This window comes from Pectinophora gossypiella, chromosome Z (assembly GCF_024362695.1).
Source record: "Pectinophora gossypiella chromosome Z, ilPecGoss1.1, whole genome shotgun sequence".
Taxonomy (NCBI): domain Eukaryota; kingdom Metazoa; phylum Arthropoda; class Insecta; order Lepidoptera; family Gelechiidae; genus Pectinophora; species Pectinophora gossypiella.
This window is the reverse complement of record NC_065433.1, coordinates 18,033,929-18,059,382: the sequence shown is the minus strand read 5'-3', so window position 1 is coordinate 18,059,382 and position 25,454 is coordinate 18,033,929. Positions and strand designations below refer to the sequence as shown.

General features: G+C 37.6%; 1 protein-coding gene across 6 annotated transcripts in view; it reads left to right on the top strand.

The window, feature by feature from the left end:
- LOC126380442 (LIM domain only protein 7) overlaps window positions 1-25,454 on the top strand; it is a 102,090-nt gene that overhangs the window by 56,905 nt on the left and 19,731 nt on the right. For 5 of the 6 annotated variants that reach the window (XM_050029848.1, XM_050029847.1, XM_050029850.1 and 2 more), the window contains 3 exons: window positions 380-587; window positions 15,749-15,964; window positions 19,358-19,497. In XM_050029848.1, coding sequence (XP_049885805.1) covers window positions 483-587; window positions 15,749-15,964; window positions 19,358-19,497 — 461 coding nt within the window. In that variant the 5' untranslated portion in view covers window positions 380-482. The remainder of the gene's footprint in view (window positions 1-379; window positions 588-15,748; window positions 15,965-19,357; window positions 19,498-25,454) is intronic. The other variant, XM_050029849.1, reaches the window with a different exon arrangement.

The following is a 25,454-nucleotide window of genomic DNA, read 5'->3' as shown; positions in this document are numbered from 1 at the left end:
TTATTTTATCTTGTTTTCGGCGTGATAAGGATGACTCATTTGAAGACGACAGATTTTGCATAAGCAATACCCAAGTGTTCATTTTACTTGCTTGTAACTGGAGCTATTCTGAGCTCCCGCTCTCTCATTGTGGTGAATAATAATGTTTATATACCTACTTACTAATTTCGTAATATGATGCAAATGTAATGTTTGGTTTACATTCGTACTCAACTGCTGTTATTGTGAATTGTAAAGTTATACTCATTTGTAAATCTGTCTTCTGAGTACGTAGTGAATGTCATCCGAGGAAAAACTATAAAAACCACTGTCATTCCTTATTGCGACTGGACTGATACACTAATTACCAAAAAAATCAAAGTAATTGTTTCTTCAACAGGTACAAGGGATGCGTGCAATGGACGGTAGAGTTGGACAGTGAACCTAGTGGTGTGCGAACTGGTGGCGAGATGATGTGAGACAGTTGTTGGTGAAGTGTCACAATGCCGTCGGACAGTGGGTCTGCGTGGTCGCCACCGGCGTCCAACAGCGAGAGGAGGCTCAGCAACTCTTCCGATGGCAGCGCCGGCAGCGGCTACTCTAAAGCTGTAAGTACTTCATCACCTATCGCCACTCAAACTACCCCACAACTCAACACACAGTCAATCACACAACCTACCAGACACCCAACATACAAATCACTATGCAACTAAGTACACAACCCACACATACCGTACGTATCACACAAAACTAATGAAAGTATTGACCTTGATATGTACTTGCCTTAGGTCAGTAAACCGGCAAGGCATAAGCCGAGGAAACCTAAGATAATAATAAAAATCATATCTTTATCTTATTTAGCCCAACTAACCCCGTTGCTGGGAAAGGTCTTCCCTTGATTCTTAGTATGAATCACCAACAGTGTTTGGGGATAACTTTTTCCTTGAAATCTATGTACCTTTATTAAAATACGAATACCAAAAGTGACTGCAAGTTTTGTCTTCGGATTGTTGCTATGTCTACCCTGTTAGCGATTATGAGCGTGATTTTTATTTACTTTTAATTGAAAATGTGTCTTTGAGGACCTTTAACAACGTTAGAAAGTAGCAGCTACATTGTATGAGAATGTCAAATTTTCCTTCAAATCTGTCTGTCTTGCAATCTTTGAGGGCTAATTACTTAGTTTTTTGCCCGTATTAAGGGTACTTTATATTAATGTTTCTAAAAGTACCATAGTACCTAGTAGCTAAATATATCCATTTTAGAATGAACTTTAATTTGGCGGAACGGAATCTGCTTAAGCTTGCCTGATGTCCCAGACCTGCGGTCTACTGCGGTATATTCGCCTTTAAGCGTTTGACTAACAAAGTATTAAGTTCTAAGGCAGCCTCACACGGAGGGTAAAAACTTGCAGCCGTAGCGTGGTGTAGTCACTACCACCATAGGGTTGCAATCTACTACTTTAGGGTTGGTACTACTTTTTTACTATAAATTATAAAAGATTTTCTATCGAATCGCCTGAATGTGATCGAACAAGTTTATAAAATGCCACGTGGAGTGAACTATACTTTACCACTAGTTGTTTAAAGGATTCGGCACACCAAAAGCAGTAGCAGCACGGGCTCGAGTTACTACAAGAAACTGTATGAAGCAGTATACTGAAAAAAAAAAGTTTGCTTATTCTTTACAATTGTGACTAAACAACTATATACTAGTAACAAAACTGTTTAGTAACATTTGACTATTTTTTTTATTTACCTGTGATGGGTTTGCTCTTGGCCCCAGACTTGCCCGAAGGCATTGACGAGGCCTAAGATGGAGCTCGCCCAGAAGGTGCCTGTTCACCCTGGCCTTGAAAGCACCCGGGTTATATGCATTCGGAAATACAGAACACGGCAGAGAATTCCACTCCTTAGCAGTGCGCATAATAATACTATTTGTTAACTAAACTTGAAACTGCGCCGCGCTGCTTCTGACTTGTTCCTGCTTTTGGTGTACCGAACCCTTACGTATTACTATTAAAAAAAGGTGGCATCGCCACTTACTACCTATCGCTTAATATTCAACGACACGACGTGCCAGAAAATTCATATTTTCAAATTCCATTAAAAGTTTCTGTAGTATTCCGATAGGTGTGATAGAACATGCAGAGCCTCACTATAACTTAGTACTAATTCTTAGCGTCTAATAAAATCTTAGCACAATAAAGCTAGCTTATCAACAACAAATAATAAAAACGTGAACTCAACATTTTTCTTCTCTTGGATACTTACTGCAAATAGAATGTAATAGTCAGATTATGCCATTAACAACTTAGTTATGCGCTTTATGCACGCATAATTTAAGTAATCTTAGGAAATGGGTGAATTAAACACCGACATAAAATGAAAATTGTATCTTTTATGACAGTAAGATAGTAAATGATAGTAAGATAAGTTGGACAATGTGAATGTTCTCCCACGCATCGGTATGTTCCGGAAATTGATGCAAACCATCAAAAAACGGAAAGTAGGGTGTATATGGGGCATGTTCTTTCGAATGAAAGATACCAGCTGCTCCAATTAAATATAATGAGAAAAATTGAAGTTTTCGAGGAAGGAGGAAGAAGATGTGGCTGCGAAACATCCGCGAATGGACCTGCATTACAACCGTGGAACAGCTGTTTCGTCTTCTGACAGAGAAGAGTTCTCAAAGCTGACGGCCAACGTCCAGTAATGGACAGGCGCTGGAACAAGAAGAAGAATGACACAAAAGACCGTACAACATGTATATTTTATTTGGTAGCGAAGAGCTTTGCAAGACCACACGTTGAAAACAAATACCAACAATTATAACTCTTCAAACCTACTTAATTCGAATAGTGTAACCGATTGGAAATTCAGTGCAACTATACCATCCAACACCGGGGTTTTTGTAATAGTCTCTGTAATTTCGTATTGAACATCGAAATTGTAATTCGCAATTGATTAGTAACGGTACCGACGACAAAACCAATATTTAGCTAAACTAGCGTTCCACGCAACAAAACTACAAGGTATAAATCCACTGATGCGTAAAGAAAAACTGTTAATACTTTCACTTTCATTATTTCTGGTAAATTGTTATCGTTATTTGGTTACATTTTCCTTACTCGTCTATGATTATTCCAACTAGTAGTATTTACCTACTAGACATCCTGCTGTTTGTCTTCAATTGTCACGTAATTCAAGAATGCAATCACTTACGTATTTATAGATTAGGTACTTATAATAACTTAATAATGCAATTTTAGTAATACCACATTATCTAAATCGCTCTGCAGTAACAGAAAATAAGTACAACAGCATAATGTATTATTATGATAATAATAAATACATGTTTGATTTTACTTAAGGTTGGTAGATAGATACTGATTCGTTGATGACATAAGTGATGATTATTACCATCTGTTCACCTGCACAGTTTTGCCGTATACTTACAAAAATAAAATTTACATGGCCGCCGCGTAATATACCTACACAGTTAATCGATCCTACCTTATCTCGAATTGAGGATGTTTCCATTCAGTTACAATTAGCACATCCTTTTAGGATTCGACCCAAAATGGCGAAAAGAAAACCCAATATTTTATTTGCTTTATAAATTCGTTAGATTCGTTAAAAAAATAAGTATTAATTTCTTGAACTTATCATTATAATAACAAACCTAAGTTTTTACTATGAACACGAATTGAATGTACATTCTCTGTACTGCCGTCATTCATTTGAAATTCGCTCAATATTGCTTATCGAGCATCAAGTGAATTTAAAAGTGGAATAGTGTGTTTAAATTCCTACATCGTAGCAAGTAACAACACTAAAGTTTGAGGCCAGACAAATCTTTTTGAATTACTGGTTTAGGAATTATTCGCCTTTCGCCACTAAAATGTCTCTACTCAAGGGCGTTAAATATCGTTTTACGAGCGTGATTTGCTAGGTATCATAACATTTTATTTCCAGTTCATTAAAGATTAAAAATAATAAATTGCTTTTAAGGTGTATTTTAATAATTAAACTGTTTTCGGACAATCAGTTTTGTCTGTCGCTTGAAAATTGCCAATTATTGTGTAGTTAAGACTACCCAGTTCCAATATTAACAAAGGAGAATATGACCACGCCCTATTTGAATCCCCATTCCCCAAAATCAGCGGCCGCATCTGTTATTTCTGTGCACCTGCCGCCGCCGTGCGGCGCGCCCGCGCCCGGACGCGGCTGACATTTGCTGCGCCCGCGCCGCCGCTCCGCCGGACGGCCTTCACTTCGACAGCCGACCATATTTTATGTGGCGTCAATCGTATATGCTGGAAAATGTTAAGGGTCATGGTGTAAATAGTTACGCTAAAATCTAGACAGCTTTCATTTTAATGCCATCGCATATCAAGTTCGCATCCGCTTTGTTTGCGGAAAACAGTGCATTCCTAGCTTCGTTGTTTTATTGATGTTTACAGTGTCTATTATAAATCAGCAATATTCGTTAGCTAAACAACATACAGAATCGGACGATAATATACGTTAATATAGAAATAGCTTGCTACCTGTTGTTGTCACCTCGCTGCCGTTACCTGCCCCGCTAGCACCCACCACGGCTCATGGCCGGCCATAACCTACGAGTAACAGTCATTATACCAGTTTCTTTTTATATGCCACTCATCACGCGAACTTACTGATTTTCGTGCAAACCCAGACATTAAAACGCAATGAACATGCTCGTTACACGATTGTATGACTAATGCAATTTTCTTTTCGTTTTTAAATCGGAAGGAGAGTGGCACTCAGTTGAATTACATCACGAATCTTCAAACGAACGCTACAATAGTTGTACTTAAGTATTTGGAAACTTTTCATTATGTTGTCCATGTAATTGCAACAGTAGGCAGTGATTATGATCTGTATATCATTTGTGTTTGCTTGATCTTGGCCTAACTTTTTTTTCAAAACTTTTTGCTGCGCCAATTAGAACAAATATGACATACATCACAGGATAGTGCCAAAAAATTGTGGCCCACATACGCGGTTGGCAGTCCTGATAATTAGACTAATAACGTCTGTGACACGTTCGCCTGATAAGCCGCATATTTTAACAAATGGTTAACTTCTTCATCATCATCAGCCCATTAACGTCCCCACTGCTGGGGCACGGGCCTTCCCTATGGATGGATAGGGAGATCGGGCCTTAAACCATCACGCGGGCCCAGTGCGGATTGATGGTTATTAACGACTGCTAATGCAACCGGGACCAACGGCCTAACGTGCCTTCCGAAGCACGGAGGAGCTCGAGATGAAAACTTTTTTTTTGTGGTCACCCATCCTATGACCGGCCTTTGCGAAAGTTGCTTAACTTCAACAATCGCAGACCGAGCGCGTTTACCGCTGCGCCACCGAGCTCCTCGCTGGTTAACTTCTTACGCCGACCATAATAATTGTAACAATTTAATAGTAATGTCACCTACAAATGCTCTTTCAGAGTACTTAGATCTATATATTTGTAAAAACAATAGGAAATCAAGGGCGTTAACATAGTTCTGCCTATTTGTGAGCGGATGTAGTTGTGGGTTGGGTTGGTTATATAAGTCGAAGATTATAGCATGTTCGAGGTAATGCGAGTCGATCACGAGTAATTAAAAAAAAAGATTCATCTCAAAATACTCCTAATGAAAAAAGCTGAACATCAAAGGATCGTTACGAATTGCGCCGGCGCGCATCAGCACATTAAACTTAATTTATGCAACGTCTAGATTTAGACATATAAAAATAACAATTAAGAACATTTCCGTCTTAGTCCGTTCTCCGAAACCGGGTGACCTGAGCCGATAGCGAATCGATCAGGAAGTGTACAATGGAATTGTCGCACTTGACCTCAAAACTAAACTGGTTACTGACACCCAGTGATTGTATTCAGAATCAAATATCACCTCTATGAATATCGATACAGTGATACACTTACAATTATATTGCATTATTGGACAGTTTATGTGTTAAGTACTTGCTTTTCATATCAAGTTTTACAAGCCTCTTAAGTTAATTGTATTAACTTAAGAGATTCGTTAAAGACAAATATAATTCTTAATTCAGTTTATAAAGTTTCCTTTAGAATATTCTCATTACAATAATAAAAACGACCGAAGACCGAAATTAATACGCTTGAAGCAATATTTAAAATCCTTTTGGTAAAAGTTATGAAAAGAAGTAAAACGGGGTACCATATATACCTTTATTTCCCTGTCCGACCTAGTTGACAGAAGCCATACAAGTCACTTGGACCGGCCAGTTCTCATTTAGACTTGTACATTACGACGTTCCTTCAAAGACGCAAAGTGGGGCGCGCACTGGCCTGCTTACATTGTTTGCTTAGCGCATGCGCGCTGTATGACGTGGCTTGTACAATGTGTGAGATGTTTAGAATGAATGATATAGTGTAATGAATGTGCTGTATGCTCACTGGGAAGTCATAATGTGAAAGGCCAAGGAGCATATCTCTAGACGAGGGAAAAGCAAAGCACGAGGCGAGAGTCTTAAGATAAGAGATTATCTACAGTCGCTGCTAATAGTTACTGGCTGACTTGCACGTAAGGATCGCACAATCAGCTCTTTATTACACAGAAGGCTGAGTCTGTCTTCTTTATCAAACTGATAAATTATAGAAGTAGCATCTACTTCGTCAACAAGACCATTAAAATTAATTGTAACATGATAAAATGTTTATTGATTTATATGGCCTCTGCAATTGAGATAAGTATAATTAAGCGTCATTACTTATATTCAATAATATTGATTGTTTTTTATATATCACTATCTTATTATGACTACTACATACCGTTCTGCGGCGGATAAGGAAATGGAAGATTTCCTATGTTTTTCACTGTGTGATTCTGTAGGTATTTTCTGGGAGAATACTGCATGTTTCATGTTAAGTGCAAACGAGACAAAGTACGTTAATTAAAAAGACAAAGAACTGGCGAGAGCGAGTCAGTCGTGCAATGTCCACGTTAAACCATTTACTTTGTTCGAGCTAGGTATATTACTACTATCTTTGTGATATATCACGATATTTATCGCGAAAATTAAACAGTTTAGAAAACCTGAACTATCGGCTCTATTTAAAAAACCGTCCACTCTGTTATGTTTGTAATTTACAATACCTATTACTTTTATAACAAACGAAAATTCCGTCCGCATTTCTAAACAGCAACGTTACATTTATATACGAATCAATATAAGGTACAAGGAAACGGCATTAAATTCCATTTATTATTTGAGTACACGAATTGACTCACCTTTTACGAAGTTAATTGCATAATTGATTCATTAGTTCAATTAAACAATGATCAAAACTGGCGTGAGTACACTTATATGTATGGTGAAAGACATATCGGTAACCAAACAGGGGCCCCGATAATTAGCTATTGTTTTTTTTAATGTGTTGTAACTCGCCTGCCTGCTACAACCACTATTATACTACTATAGTATTTAGCACTTGACTCCTTAATTATTACCCTCGAAGTAGGCAGTTCTACTAAGCATTCGTCACTCTTGAAATTATATTTACAACTCCTCTTTACATAAAATGGAAACTTTACCCTTCCCTAAAGTACTCAGATATTCCCTGGTCTCATATTTACGAGATCTAATTGTGTAAACTTCTAAAGTCTTACACAGGAGTTTCACAGTATCAAAAACCATCCTACTTTTATCGTAGCGAAAATATCACCTCGTGAGTAAATCTGCATAGTAAAATGATACTGCAACGAACATAACATTAAATTATAACCATTAGCGCATTTCTGATTCAAATTAAGAAAAAACATCACGTTAATTTACTTTAACCCCACGCTATATAAAAATTTCAATATAATAATCGCAAAAATAAAACTTCCTGCTTGCTTTCTTATCAAGATCCCTCTTAAAATACTTTATCAGTATGTAAACTAAATGGACACTGAATACAAAGTATACTCTCACACTTAACATTGTTATCGTAAGATCGTTTAGTTCATAATTAAAAACTTGCATCACAAGTTTTGGAACGACCTTTATGCCTGTCTGTCCATCATATCACACACCTGAGGTATCGTCACGCTTAAGGGTGATTAGTCAATCAAAAGTTCAATTAGGTTCTGGCATTTTGAAACGGTTTTTTGTCGTCTTTACTTTTGAGGCTTGTATTATTCTAACCACAAAAAAGTGATACTCATACGAATTCTTATTGTAAACAAGTCGAACATTATGCCATGGTCAGTAATATAATAGCTTACAAACTATAGATCATAGATAACTTTGTACAAAGAACATAAAATTATTTAATCTTCAGATCGGTATCGTTGTTAAATAAACTCGATGACATTGGAACACAGCTCATAAGAAGGTCGATCCTCTTTTACCATTGTTGTACCGAGCATGCGTAACGTTATACAATAATTGTTTTGTGCTAAGGGCACAGTGATAATGTACCAATAGCGTTTTGTTGGTTCACGGCCTCTGCAATGATCGCCAACCTCCGGCAGGTGGTTTCTAAAAAACAAAAATAAATCGGGTATTTATTTTAAATCATCTTATAAAATTAATAAAGTATATTGTATTTTTCAATGAGTCTAATTGTAATATATATCAATGCAATACTTGAGCAAATGCTTAAAAGGAAGCGCTTAATTCGTCCAATTTAAAGTCGGCACAGTGCAAAGGCGAATCGTGGTGCCAATTGATCGCTTTGGTTAATATTAATTTCTCAGTTAAGACGTTTACAATTACTAGTATTATTTTTCCGATGCTCGTGACTTAACAACAGCTTTCATCTTCTTCCTGCTGTTTTGCCACTTATCATATGAAAACTGTACCAGGGTATCAGTAAATCAGGTAATAAAGAAAGCTGTGTTTCGAAAAATGAATTTAATATTACTTGAGTCCAGTTACATGTTCCCAACCACATTGATCCCTGGATTACTTTTTCTTGACTGACTATTAACAGACAGGATGGTCTGAGGTTCCTTGTCGTTTACAACTACGGAATTCAAAAAATATAAGCAGAAATTGCTATTGACCCGAAAACGTGTGCACATTATTGTGTAATTTGCTTTTTATCGTTTTATAAAATAGAAATGCCTCCAAATAGTTATTGAATAGGTGGAACTATGGAGAAAAAAAAAAACATATAGTACGTACCTAATCTAAAGAATGCGATTATTCTTTATGCCTCGTAAAAAATCTAATCTTGTGCAATTTCTTGAGCAACGTAAACTTGACATTTACCTACCCATTTATGAAAAACTATAGAATTATAATTCTACTTATAAATAAAAATATATCGTGTATTAAAATGCAAAATATGCAAATAGAATAAAGTATGCAGAATTCACAAATATTTCCTATCATTATTTAAATAATGTTTAAATGACGCAAAATCCAATTTGACGGAATTCCACCGCGGTCAGAGAAGATCAAGACCATCGATAGTGATGATATACTTTATAATGCTATTCATTATTTTTTTATTGGCACTATATTAAATGTCAAAGATTAAATTATGAGGCTATATACACATAAAAAAGCAAAGGTTAATTAATGAATATTAGTAAACAACTGTGTAAACAATACTTCGAACTGAACAGCAGTTCATCAGGTCAAGAAGTCAAAGACGAAATGCAAGGACTGTTTGGTCAACTGGTTCTATTTATATAACTTATTAACTCGTGATAATTTTATTGTAAAGTTCTGGTTTGTAACCTGTGATGGTTTACTGTGTGGAAAACGGCGTGCTGCAGCGGTGGCATATCTAACTTTCTCCCTCCAAGGTCGTCAGTACTATGTCACTATTGTGTATTGTACTATTGTCTGTATGGGAAATATACATCAAACGGCACGCACTACACTATGTACTCAGGGCAAATTCCAACAAACTTTGAGGAATTTAATTCCAATTACTTTTTGCGTTACGTGTTTGTTGACGTTGCTGCAGTATACTTTTTATCATCTCATTGTCACCGTTCTCACCGTGATGAATAGATCGAACCAAATCCCTTCAATCAAAGTCGCCTGTTTGAATTCATACCTATACAAACACCCTAATCCGTAATAGAAATGTGAAAGTAGACTTTAGAGATTTGACAAGTGACACAGACTGACGACTATTGTCATTGGAACGTTGTAAAAAGTAGATCAGAATGGTGCGTACACGCACGCCGTTACAGTTACTCGGTGGATACAAATGGGGCTTTAACTCTTTTCGCCATGAATTGTTTAAGACGTATAGCAGTTTGAATGCTAAGACACTTTATGATGAATATAAACGATAGAATATAGGAACAATAGATTATTTTGTTTCGCTAATATTCTGTATAAATATGCCTAAATATAGTAACAACAGGGGCTTCCATAAATGAGCGACTAGGTATCAGTTACTAAACTGCCTTGACCCCACCATAGCCGATTTCCAACGGTGGCAGCTACCTCATGCCGCGTCGGGCGAAGTAAATCCCTACAAATGCGGTAATAGATCGTAATTGGATATGTATTTGACGGCAACGAACGATGTGTCAGTTCACCTGTCTGGCGCCGATGACGTATTTTAGCACAGGTCAACCTTTGGCCAGATATATTTTTGACGAATAAAAGAGATTTTTTTAGAAATAGTCATCGAACGCGTTACTCAGTCAGTATCAATCCGCTGTTCATTGATAAGAAAGCAAACAAACCATACTTTATGAGAATTATAATTTCACAAGTACTTTACATGAATTAAGTTCAATAAACATTTACGTAATAATAATAAACAGGATTAGATGTACCTTGCAAGAGATACGAAGAAAGTTCACAGCATAAAGAAGGTCTGTACAACCGTAAGCGCACTTGACGTGGGCAATGAAAGGTGCTTCACAAGGAACAGCCATATTTAGTTTGTATAGTGTGTTCATTCATGCGTTCATTAAGCATATTTAATGCGCAGTCTCTAGAATCAAGATGGTCTTTATAAAAGTAGAAGCTCAGTCAGAAGCGACTCACTGAGATATAAATACGTATAATCACTCTTTTAAATGATGCGACATTCAACGACTTTACTCATCTCGGTGTCAAGAGGAGCAACGTTTTCTCACACCTTTGTTTGCATTTGCAGACGAGCATCTGATCCCCAGCAGGTTCCCATAATTACAAATGCGTGATTAAGTAACGCTTTCAATTATTCTTGTAATTGTAACAATGGAAATATATACTTACTTAGATGCCCACCCAAATGTTTGTGAATTCACTGAACTTCACAACAACACAAAAATGCATTAGTCATCATTAGAATCACGTTTCATAACAATGTACCTATGATCGATTGTTTTTGCACAGGTGTTGATTTTTACTGTAAGCACAATTAGCCATCCATTAGGTACAATGGAAATTCTGAGATTTTTCTAAGAATTCTATCACTTCCAGAGTAGAAATCAGTTTGGGTTTTGCGTAAGTATTAGTGAAGACTCTCATTATGTTTTTATTCCTTCATAGGTTCGGTTAAATTCTATGAAATGCATGTAAGAAAACGTTTGTGTCATCGCATGTTGGCGTGTTGGGTACCGCGAGGCGACATAATACCGCCGGTGGGAGTGTGTGGGTCGCCCTGGACAATGACCCCGCCTATCGGTCAACTTGTGTGTTCTTATGACTTGTTTGATTACTTGATAATTCTCTGGAGAAATGCCTATTTGAGAGTCAGGGGTCGCGAGAAAGCTATGAGTAGGTACAAATGTCAAGAACACGTGCTGGTTGTAAATCCTAGTAGTCACAAGGTTTCGGTACGGGTTTTGCAGGTAGTTATTCGGTGTGAAAAAACTCCGGCTTAAACCAGTTACTTAGCGCAATTATTACCTACCTACTACGGTTTTTTATACATAAATATCGTAGAAGATGTTACTCATATTTTTAAAATAATAAATGTGCTTTTGTTGAATAAGAGGGGGAGTCTAGATATTGCAGTCATACCTACCTGTGTCACCGCGTGACTCATGTTTGACGATATAAAGAAACATTACGTAATATTTAAATTGATGTCATCTCCGCTGACCGGTCATGTTGTGCTTGAACACAGCTTTTTGTATATCGTGTAGGCGAACTAGCAAGCGGCGCGGGCGCAGGCGCCCTGCAGCCGCCGCCGCCGCCGCGCCTGTCGCGCGAAACACGTTGGGAGGAATGTAGCGGATATTTTCCAGCTGACTTGTACTTACTCTCTAATGTGCGATCACGTTCTCATATTTGAACACGTAACATAGATTAAAAGCGTCTTTAAAGACAAAATAATTTCTCCGATAATAGCGAAATATAAGTAGTAAACCCGTTGAGACGTTAATATTGTCAAAATATAATATCTACCTTCCGAGCTCCGAGCGCACCGCGAATATCAATGCAGCGAGCATATTATATTTTGTACCGTGGTGTGAGAATTACGAGGTATGCTGTACGCATATAAAATGTATTTAGAGCATACACATCGTTAGATTTCATCTTATTATATTAAACAAGCACATTACGTTTATGATGCTGCTATATAACGTAGTTTATTATTTTTATTATATAAGTAGACATTTAAACAGTTTTATAGTTTACGCTTCTCATTAATGTTATAAGTGACATTTACATTCCTATTAAAATGCCGTTTGCGAATCACATGCTTGTATGCATGCAACGTGAGAGGCAAGTCGCTGAGGCAATTTAGCAAAACCCTCACGTTTTCGGTGAAAGTGTTGGGATTTCTTTACTGGCCGACTGCTGACCAACGCTCAGTACTCGTCGAAGTAGCCATGTGGTCTTACATCCACCATATTAACCTGTAATACGTCTTCATATTTATTGGCAATACCTTCCTTCAGGTAAGTGATTTCTCGGGATAGCATTATTCCATGCTACTGCAATGTATTGCTATTTAACGCTACAAAAAAATCTCATTTAAAAACAAAGCATTTAATAATCCATCCACAAACCGTGCGCAGTCGTTTAACTCTGTTGTTAATTGAACGTTGTAAATGTTTCCTTTCTAATTACTTCATACGGTTGGTTCGGAGATCTAATATCGGCACAGTTTTTATCTTCACGTTGTTGGCTGTTTCAACGAAACCTAATAATCGTTAAGGCGAAATGTCAATGTTTATTTACCATAATGTGATGCAACGAAAGTTACGTGTTAGATAATTACCTTCTTGAAAATAGGTACATTACGTAAGGCATAGGTAAGATACCTTACAGAAATTACAATGAGCAAATTTTTCTTTTGATTCATCTTCAGTAATGATGCCCGTGGACCACTTAGCGATAAGTTGTGTGTGAATAAATGAAAGCAGACCGTTTAACTTTACATGACGGGTTGTTAAGGAAATGGTGTCGCTAGAAAAAGTTCAAGTGTGATACTTGGTGCACGTTACTGTATTAATATTTGACACTGATCATAGATAAATCAATTAAAAAAATACTTTAGTATGACGTTTGAGTACTGTAAGCTCATGTTGTCTGCAATGAATTTTGCTGACGTCAATTTACCTGTCTTGTTCGGTCTAAAATCTAATCAATGCTTCTTAAATTGAGTAAATAACAGTTTACAAACACGCAAGTCCACAAAAAATATACAGAAAAATTTATTGCCCCGCTCAGTATTAGCCACCTATCAATTAATTCTTCGCCGCTTGGAATATTTTGCAGCTACATTAAAATAATGCCGTTTTAATTAACACAAGATGTTACTTTCCCCTCTCTCGCGCGTCTGTGGAAAACCGCGAAAGTTAGTTCTACTCTGTCCACATGGTAAACGCGCGCGCGGCTAGAACATTTTCTAGCTTCAACAAACAAAAAGAACGCATTAAATAATTCCACTTTATCAAAAGTTCAAACACAAGCGAGTAACAAACGACAGTGTCGAACAGTTAACTAAGTCTAGGGTTCTAATTTTAAACGACATACCGAACGGAAATTTAGAACGCCCAACGGATTGCACGTTCTAAATTTAATTTTGAGTGCAGCTGCCAGTGTGAACTTTGTTCGTAGGGATTCCACTTTCTTTTTTTGAACTTCGTATCAACGGGAACTCTCTCCTTTTAAGACTTTTTCTTTGGAAAAAAGAGGAAAATGACATCAACTTTCATTAGTAAAGGCTCGCATGAATAATCTTATAAAACTTGTTCAAAGGGCGTGGAGACGTCGATTGTTTTGTAATTGGCAATGACAGTGAAAGTGTTTGCCTGGTGTAGTCGTCATATTTGTTGGTAAACACATTTTTTTAGTTAATATCGCACAATAAGTTATTTGCACAGTCTTTTAGTTAATATCGCACTACTTGCCTTTGCTTTTGTCTTGAATGGGTGACAAACGACAATTAAATATAAATGCTTTTGTAAGATCTTATAGAATGAAGAAGGGAATTTTATATGGAACAGCGAATACAGTAGTCTTTATATTTGTTAAGCTCTCATTTTCAATGAAACGACATATTTAAGCTGCGACATATTTATGATTGACATAATGACAGTTATATTTTTGTCCAGCAGCTCATAGTTTATGGCAGTCAAAATTAAGTTAAGAGTAGTGATAAAAAACTGGCTCAGACGTGGCTTAGTGATATGCATGCTTTTAATTAACTTAGCTCGTTAGCACACGCTAATCAAAATGAAGGATCTAACGCCGTCAAATGCTAACTGTGTTGAAAGATAACATCAACCGTTCTATCTAAGGTAGGTAACGCCGCCGTCGTGTATCATTACCGAATAACGCTCGTTGTGTCAGAAAGTGTTCTCCAAACGCAATAAGTTGTGTTCTAGCCGCGCACGAAGTTCGATTCAGCAATGCATGAACATATATCAAATATGTATCTACAAATCGCACGTAGAAAGCTCTATCTAGCATTAGCGGCGGCCATATTGGTCCCGGTAGCGTAGCGTTTCCTGCGCCGCAGTGAAATGAGATATTTTATGTAATATTAGAAATCTGTCCTTACCGCTCATTACTAGAAATTGTAGTACAAGTAGGCCAGCTTAAGTTTCAATTTGGTCGTTAGCACCACAACTAATGGATTTCAAGCAATTTAACGCTTGTCCAGGTCCAGACATCCTCCCCACTCAACTAATTTCAGGCATGAATTTTAATAAATACAATGTTTACGGACATTTTATATTGATTTTATCCAGATAAAAGCATTAACAATCGCGTTACCGATTGCGTTCTACAAAAGAAATAACTGTGGACGCAATAAATCGGGCTGGTGATAAATGATGAATCAAAGACAGTGCAAGACACGTATTATATTTGTTGTAGTTGCACTGTGATACTTAGTAAGTATTAATTTATTTTCATAACTTCTCTATTCTGTCTTTAATAAAGGTTCTACCTGCACATTAAAAAACAATGTTTCTTGTATAGCGGCTACTGGTACTACATAGAAGGCACCTGGAAAACAAATTCTAAACTAAGTTGCCTATGGCATGGGAAGGTTGTCGTTACAGCCGCAATAACACTCAGGTGGCCCATTACACGTACTTAAGTGTAATGAGGTGACTTCAACTAGTTCTATTCTATGTTACAAGAAATTCTACAATGGAGGGATCGCTTCACCAAAACATAAAGTGTACGTAGTGTTATGTAAGTTTGGCCTTAATTGTGCCTACATACTTGACCATTGGCGTGTTATGTCGTTTTACTGTTTCTAGCGTCTGTGTTCTCACCTAACGTAGACGTATTATTTTTGTATGTATATTCAAAACTTGTGATTGTATTGTAACCAAAACATTTCTTTTCTCCAGACAACAGACAGCGCGGACTTCCTGGCGACGCGGCCGCACACGGCCGGAGTGTTGCCGGGCAAGCCTGCGGGCAACCCGCTGCAGTTCGTGCGCGTCGGCCCTGCGGACCTGGGTTCCCGTGCGCGTGAGCAGCTGCGCAGAGCTGAGCTCGCCAAGCGCACGGAGCCCGCGCGGGTCGAGCGCCAAGAAGACTGGCAGTCGGTCAGTATTGCCATGGTATAAAACTAAACATTATTCTAAATGCGACAATTTGTTTGTTCTTTCGTTGTAACTAGTTTTCAGCCAGTGTTGCCCTGGTTTATATAATATCGTTCAACGTAGCTACTATGTGTTGTTTTGCAGTGAATGTAAACATAAGGTTTTTCCATCCCGGAAAAATATCTAACATCCGATATTTAAGCTACCGAAACTGCTAAAAGCAAATGCTCGAGCTCTGGAAAATATGAGTCTCACTCCGTGGAGTACAATTTTATGTTATAGCAATTTAGTACCGCAATTTTCATAATGAACATTGTATACTGCTCTGTCAGGTAAATATAAGGATACTCGTAATATAATATATAAGAAAGCGTTATGGCGTATCATCCATGCTCCTTACGTTGCTATTAGTTAGCTACACCAAGTACATAAAGTGAACATCATGCAAAATAGAATATGGTAATATGACACATCCTACACTTTGCAGATATAGGCAATTACCGAGAATTAACCTAAGCTATCCTTCCTCTTATCTAGAAGAGACGGATGTGTCAGGTTTTCTTATTTGCGCACTGCGTCTTTCGCTACAGGTACACGGTCGTACCGGATACAAAGCTGATTAAACGAATAATGCGGATACTTTAAAGAAGTGATTTATCTTTAATAGTATTCTGTCGTCTGATTTTTAATGGGCGAACCTAATTTCCGTCGGTTTAATGACAACAGTTGCGTTTTTATAGTTTTCTTTTCCGAAATACACTCCATAATGAAATGACCGTCTCTGCCTTTGATTTATTGTTGATGTTTCACAATAGTTTATGTCCTTTGTCGTGTGGGTATGGATTTATGCGCTATAAATTTACAATCGAGACGCGGCTTTTATTCGACAAACTGTACATGCTATTCATTCAGATATGACAAAATTACTCCTAATTTGGTTTGACTTACTTCGCTAAGGAGCATGTGAGTAGGTGTTTGGTAAGGTTGTTTGTAACGAAAGATGTTACTTGGGTTCGCGTTAGTGTGTTATACCCATCTCGGGCTTCAGATGTAGTTGACACGATTAAATAGAAAAAAACGAGGGAATAATAACTCTCCTTGATATTCCCTGTGTCCTTCGTTAGCGGAAACAGTCGACAGGCGTTTGTCCGCGCCGCTCAGAAGCCAAGGGAATGCTCTGCGTTTCCGCCCACTGTGCCTTCGTTCCGTTTTTGTTGCTACCTCCAACAACATACGAGTTAGTCAGCTAAAGATATTTACAACAGTCAAATTCTCGAAGAATAAAGCAAGCGAACTACAAATAACATTGATAATTATTTAAATAAAAAAGATGCTATAAATTAAACGTCATGTTGTCGCATGACAACAGTCTTGTCCCAGTTTGTACTACTGGTATATTCTAAAGTTTATTATTTCACGGAGCAAACTATGTGTTTTTGTGCAGTGGAAGTCAGAATGACATAGGCTTATTTTCATCCCGTTTAAATATATAACCATATGACTATTAGATATAATATATTTAGGCTAGCCCAGTATATTTTTGTTGTCATATGACAAGACGACGTACTTTTTATTAAGCAATTAATTATTGTTGTTATAATAATCAAAGGTGTGTGTCAGTAACACATAAAAAAGTTACTCACCTGAATTAGATTGCAGATACGTAAGTCTGTTAATATAAAAATTATAAAATAGATTCTGCTTATGGAATCGCTAACGTTTACAATCTGTCATGACTCTCGTAATTGCTTATTTACACAATAATGAATTACTTATGTAATTAGCTGTCTGAATCTAGCAAGTATTGTTTTAAGTATTCTAAGCGACTGTTATTGTCTGGTAGACAATCATCATTAAACTGCCATATTTTAGTTGTGCAAATCGTTTTTCGAATTCATGTTTGAATCATAAATGATTATTACGTGCTCAGCGGTGAAGGAAAACATCGTGAGGAAACCCACTTACCCGAGAAATGCGTTGCGCATGAGAAATGTGATGCGCATTGTGTGGGACGTTTCCCTTCGCGGGTTGGTAGGTCAGACAGGTAGTCGGTTCTGTAAACCCGCATCTGACCTGTCAAATCTTCTGGTTAGGTAAGCGGACCCCGTGAAAACGGGATAACGCTAGATGATGATTTTAGTTGTACAATCAGTGTATTTTGTTAAAAGTAATTACGTCCTCTCGAAACGAGTCGGTTCTAGCCAATTATAATGTGAAATAGAATGCAATATGTGGCGAGGACATGTGTCGATTAAAAAGCTTGCAAGTTTTATACAATACTAGTTTCGAATTTGTAACCCTTATTCTTCTCTGCTTTCTTCACTGGTCTAATCACTCCCCTGTTAAACATAGTGTAGTGCCCACCATATTGTGCGGTCTTCTGAATCCTATTTCCATGTAGTTTCTGCGACAGAAACTCAATGAGAAAGCTTGATGTTCCCATGATTTCTTTGAAAAAACTATAATAGTGTGGTATTTAAAGATAATACTTACGTGTCCGCTGTATTTAAGAACTGGTCTCCTTTAAATTGCTACGCGCAACTAGTCGTAACTACGTCGAGCGAAATTGAGAAAAAACCATTGCAACGTCGACAACACGCGATGTTTGATACACTCGCAATCTGTGCAACAGACTGCTTGCAATAAATACAATCTGAATAAAATAACAACTCGCTAGATAATAGTGTTTTGCTCACACGAAACAGCATTCCTTGCGTTGAAATATATTTTATCTCACATTTTACCTTATTTTACATGCGCCTATCTTCGAGAGATTACATTCTCGAATATTATAGCCGTTTATATTTTAAAAAGCTTAAAATGTGTGACAGGCTGTTTATTCTATAGGTACATCGTGAAAAAAACAATAAAGCATCTCAAGCACTGCCTGTTTTTTCGTGTCGAGATCAAATTCTCATGAAAATGCGATGTGCGCTCGTGATGCGGGGACGTCCTTGCGCGGCTTGATGCCAATCAGTCTGCAAATGGAGCTGCATTCCCATGTATATTGCATTTAGCACATGCTGTTCTCGTGTTATAGGTCAAGGACCTGGCTTTGTTTAGTTTGTACAGAGCATTTAGATATATTTTTCCAAATTAATAACACAACTGAACATAATGTGTAAAAAATATCCAGAGTACGTATAGGTAATTTGATAAAAAAGTGACTTGGTAATGTACTAACGTAAAGCCAATCTCTATTTTATTGCGTGAACTTTGTTCCGGTAGTTTTAGGGTTGCAGTCGCAATATTGCAGTTTGGAGGCAGTTTTTGTGTGGTTGGAATAAGTGAATCGAAACTGCAATGAACCGCATTCTATTACAGTTGGATTGTAGTGTTTCTTAGCTGTAGCCTATAGTACGTAGGTTGTAGTCGTTATTTAGTATATTGATGTCCATCATTTCTCCGCAGAACCTGGACAATTGGAAGTCGTCGCGACGAAAGCGAGTAGAGCACATAATAGAGCGGTGTGTGGAGGTGCGGCGCATGGAGAACGAGCCGAGCCAGCCGCGGACTAAGTCCAAAACCTTCAACGAGATGCTTGAAGAAAGGTGAGTCATCGCACTTGAGTTCGCGCCAACACTGGAGACGGACTAACCTGTCACTATACTGGCTATTTCCAAATCCATTCCTTCTAAATTCAAACAATATGTACTTTCTAGTCCTTCCCCAGGACTGCTTAGTCAAAGACTTCATTATATTTTTACCGACTTCAAAAAAGGAGGAGGTTCTTAATTCGACCGTATATTTTTTTTCTCTCTAAATGAGCGGTGTATGTAATTTCAAGTCGTTATTCATTTTATCCCAGTAGAATATTTGATATCTGTTGCCGGTTTTTGCTGAGTTCGATAGGCCCGCCAAATTCTTATCCTTGTACAGTCTACACCCGTCCTTGCATCCATCTCTCGCTCCAGTGTTGTCTGTTTTGATATGAATACAATAACCGCTGCGCGCATACCTGTGTGATCATCCCATACACACCAACCTACAGTACCCAACACTCATGGTTATTGATATACTATACAGCATAATTTATTTATACTATAAAGTTGGCCTCCGAGATTGATGTAAAGGTTTATATCGAAGGAAACATGGTTTATTCCGAATGGTAATATGCATAAGTAGATCCTTACAAAGCCGCAGTTACGTACGAGTCGGTAGAATATACTTATTACATATCGATTTGCAACGCTCGTAACATAATATCGATGTCATTGACTTGTGCAGCGGTTGCGTACCTACTCTACGTGCAAATACGCTACACGAGATAGATAAAGATTGCTGCATAAATATTTGGATACAATGATATTTCACCCATGAAGTTACAATATTATCTTTCACCAAATATAAAACGTTACGTTGGATATATTTTTATACAGATTTCCCTTAAAGGAAATCATCATCTTTCGTCAACTCTTCGGTGTATATTTCATGTCGGTCGCGCTCGACGAGCGCACCACGACTGATCGGGTTACATGCGCCTGCGCAAGCAACAGGAACGGCCGTAAATGTGTTTCAAAATATAAGTGACCATAATAAAATAGACACCTTATCTAGAGCATGCCTCTAAAATATCTTAAACCTATTTATAACAGCTACTTGTTTTTAATTTATTGACTCACGTAACTAAATTACTTTTTTCTTAATAGTCTTTTTTAGTAAACCGTATTTAATCAATCACATTATTTAGAACAATTGTCTCATTTTGTTTAGTAATGTTAATTAATCGTTGCATAATAGTGTAAATCGTTTGTAATCACCTTTCGAAACAAAAGAGATTTAATTATGACGGTACATTTCCGGTTAGACACTCAGGTAGACGTTACTAGCGTGTCTAATCTCTTACGTTAGTGTTCAATGTCAATTTCATTTTAAGATCTTATTGATTGGTCAGTAAATCGCGATTCACTTATAATTAGCTTAAATAAGTTCCGGTATAGCTGATGTTGGCAGGAAGACCGCCAGGCTAAAGTGGGACTGGGCTGGACACGTGTGCCGCATGCATCCGGAACGATGGGCAAAGATCATCACGCACTGGGTACCACAGGACGGACACCGTAGACGTGGTAGACCCCGGAAACGATGGCGCGATGATCTCGACGGTTATCGAAAAGACTGGATAGAGCTCGCACAGAACCGGGATACTTGGAAAAATATGGGGGAGGCCTTTGCTCAGCAGTGGGATCATATAGGCTAATAATAATAATAAGTTCCTTGCGTATTCTAGATAAAGGGAAAACTTGTAATATATTTCCATCTCAGACTTGTTCTTCAAATAGACGGTGTCGTAATGGTATGACATGATCTAGGTGTAAAGGCGATTTGCGACGACATAGTCGATGGAGTCGCGTTATCATATCGTATTTTGTCCTGTCCTCGGCTACATCGTCGCTTACCATCAAGTGTGGTTGTGATCTAAAAAGGAGACTGTGTCAGAACTATATTAGAATCGAAGCGAATGGAACTCCATAGTCTCTTCTTACTCCTTAGGGAAATAAGCGTGAGTTTATGTATGTATATGTGTTATTGTTCCCAAATGGAGTGGATCGTTCTTTTGAATATTGTTCATGGTTTATTTGCCACGTTTCCGCTTGTTTGCTTATCTATTTCCAACCACTCTAAGAATGCAGGCATAATGTTAGCTTTCATCGAATCGCCCGGTAAACATCCTGCATTCGTTTTCAAAACTAACCACGTAATTAGCAAGAATTCGACGCAAATATCAAGATTAACTACAGGCTCGATGTTCTCAGCTTGTTTGTTTGCTTTCAGTGGGAGATTCGATTACTTTCACCGAGGAAGTACATTGTGGTTTCAATAATAGTGTAAAGGTGGCTTATTTAGCAACGCAGATCGTATGCCTTCAAGCCGCGTCACTGAAACTGGTTAATTCTTTTTACCCGACTACGCGAGGCATAGGAGTGTAATGTGTTTATGCAGCGATGGTACAACGGTAAACGTATACCCACTACAAACTAACTAAAATACTCAGTTAAATTAACCCTAATTTGTTACAATGCCCACGTGCGTCGATCAAAGGCGTATATTTTGTCACGTTGTAGCGATAATGTAGCGTCATTGAGTGTTGAGATAATTCCCTATTGCTCAATACTGTGTCTCACGCAAGAAATTGTCACAGATATATTACAATTCATACTTAGATAATGTCAATTCTGTCAGGTGGATAAGTGATAGGTAATAGGTACACTTGTAAGTTCTTACGAAACAATGACTTTCTTATATTTCTTAGCACTGGCTTACCGTCGAAGTTTTTTCAGTAGCTTTATTCTGCCCAATGGTATTTACTAGTGAGAATAAAGGAACAAGCTCCTAATATCCACAGGCACAACACATGATATGATTTGTTTTTTTCTTTTCCCGTGAGGCCCCGAGACAACAATTAAGGTTAAACTTAATACTGTTGTAATGAGGTTATAACAGATACCTCTTGCATGACCACACGGATATCGTATGACGCTATTTAAAAATCTTTTGTCGCGCCGAAAACCACATATTTATCATGGTGTTGTGTGTCCTTTGTTCCCATTGAGTGTGAACGGAGTTGAGTGGAGTCGGTATGAGGAGCACTCGCCACCGCCACCGCTAGATCTCGACGGCCGGGTGGCGCGGCCACAACCAGGCCGCCAGTCCTGATATCGCTTCATTTATCTCCTATCTAACGCCAATAAAACTTATGTAATGTAACCATTATCGTACCGCCACAGTCACACTCCGTAAACGCCGCGATGGCAAAATACTCCTTCGATAATAATCGGTAAAGTTAAACTAAAGAGAATTAAGTTATGAAATTGAATTATTTCCAAATTATGATGTGATGACACAGATATTACACTTTATCGTGATGTTTCAATAAACTGACGTCCAATCTAATCTGGTCTTTGTATACTTATAATGAGAGCTATAGGTTGGATCATTACAAAGTAAGGTTTATGAATACTGTCAGATCACTATGGCTGACCTTTAAGTCCACGGAATAAGAGCTATGGTGTGAATGCATTTAAGAATTATTATTTGTGAAAGGCAACTCTGATTTGGCGTATTAAATCTGTAATAGTTATTGCTCGGGATGGCAGTTTTGCAACCGTATGGTAATTGTGTGCGTCAAGCTAGCGGCCTCAAAAAAAAAATGGGCACGAAAAAATAATTTGACCATACCAAAAAATAGTACTCTTATTGAAAAAAATAGTACCTGTTGTAAAAAAATTAGTACCATCACGGTTCTGGATTTATAGCCATGTTTTATTGCACTTGCTAGCTTGACGGTGAGCGAAATTTGGCGAGAGTTAACGACAAGGTCTTTCGCTTTGATTTAAACGCCAAAAAATAGTATCGAAATAGTACTCACCCCCTGCAAAATACCGAAAGTAGTACTTCAACGGTTCCAAAGTTATAAAGGTAGTTCTTTGATCCCGCTAGCTTGACGTTTTGAAAATACCTATTATCTGGGGAATGCTTGCATACTTCAGTTTGTAACTAATGTCAATAAACTCGTATGAAATAGTACTCCCTACCATCATAATTTGGACCTGATTCTCTTTGTAGAAATATGTCAAAAAGTCATTATAACCTATGTCATACATTTATCAAGACGAGTACAGTCGCGAACAAAATTATTACACATGGTCAAGAATGTTGTCAGATTTCAGTATTTTTCCCCATTTTTGGGTAAAAATTGGTGAAGTGCCAGGGTTGTTAGATGAAAGTAATATCATTGTTGAAACTCTTTGAGTTATTCTACAAATACTGCAAATTGTTTATTAACAAACACTTCGATCCGTAACAAATTCAACATGAAGGTATAAATTATAAAATAAAACAGCAGATTAAAAATGTATTATGATGTATTAAAATCACAGATTGTTTTCGATAAGAACTAGACCCATGCAGCCATTTTCTATTAAAATTAGTGCATATGGGTGTATGCAATAGGAATTTTTTGTAATAGCAGCACTGAAGTGCAAAGAAATGGTAGGGTAGACCTCCAAAATGGCAATACTTACGAATAAATTGTGAGGTTATGTAATTGTCTACGTGACTGTATCAACAACAAATGTATGGCATAGGTTATGATGATTTTTTAACATTTCTACAAAGAGAATCGGATCAAAATTATGATGGTAGGGAGTACTATTTCATACGAGTTTATTGACATTAGTTACATACTGAAGTATGCAAGCGTTCCCCAGATAATAGGTATTTTCAAAACGTCAAGCTAGCGGGATCAAAGAACTGCCTTTATAACTTTGGACCCGTTGAAGTACTACTTTCGGTATTTTGCAGGGGGTGAGTACTATTTCGATACTATTTTTTGGCGTTTAAATCAAAGCGAAAGACCTTGTCGTTAACTCTCGCCAAATTTCGCTCACCGTCAAGCTAGCAAGTGCAATAAAACATGGCTATAAATCCAGAACCGTGATGGTACAAATTTTTTTACAACAGGTACTATTTTTTTCAATAAGAGTACTATTTTTTGGTATGGTCAAATTATTTTTTCGTGCCCATTTTTTTTTTGAGGCCGCTAGCTTGACGCACACTGGTAATTCTATTTTGTGCATAGGCTTAAATAAATGCTCTACAAATTGTTATGATGTAAGTATACTATTGGATTATGTGTTGTTGTACAATACATACCTATGGCACATTCTTGTGAATACTATGGTTTCATTTCACAGTTCACTTACTCTATTGTATACATTTAATTAGGAAAAAATCTCACCCATTGTAGGTATATATAACTTTGACATGAACTCAATACTACTAATCTTACAACCTTACTTCTCACGAAGCTATTTACTTAGGTACCTACTGAAATTCACAAGTGTTTCAATGAGTGTTGTTTGAATATGATACTCGGCATTATCCTGTTTTTCACAGGGTCCGCTTACTTAATCTGAAGATTTGACAGCTCCGGTTTTTTACAGAAGCAACTCCCTGTCTTACCTTCCAACCCGCGAAGGGTAAACAGCCCAATAGGTTAGGTCACATGCCTCCGAAAATGCATTTCTCGAGAATGTGGATTTCCTCATGATGTTTTCCTTCACCGCTGAGCACGTGATAATCATTTATGATTCAAACATGAATTCGAAAACAAATTCAACAAACATACATTGGTTTAGGCCTGTGCTGTATTCGAACCTGCGACCTCATAATGAGGCGCAAGCGTTCTACCAATTGGGCTACCACGGTTCAAACAATCTCAAAATGGGCATTAATTAAACATGTTTAAATTGAAACCTTACCTAGGTAAACTATCTAAGTAATGGCAGATCCTACCAAGCGTTATTAAACAGCAATAGCACGACTTTCTCTGTACAAACGTACAATCGATTGATTCTAGAAAGCGGTGTTACAATCGTCTGCGATTGCGATTGACGGACTAATGTCCGACCATCTGCCTGTCTGTCTGTCTCTGGCTTGATCTTTTAAACTGCACTACTTCGAATTAAACATAGCATTTATTTGTGCCGAAGACGAGTAAGCAAAGTCA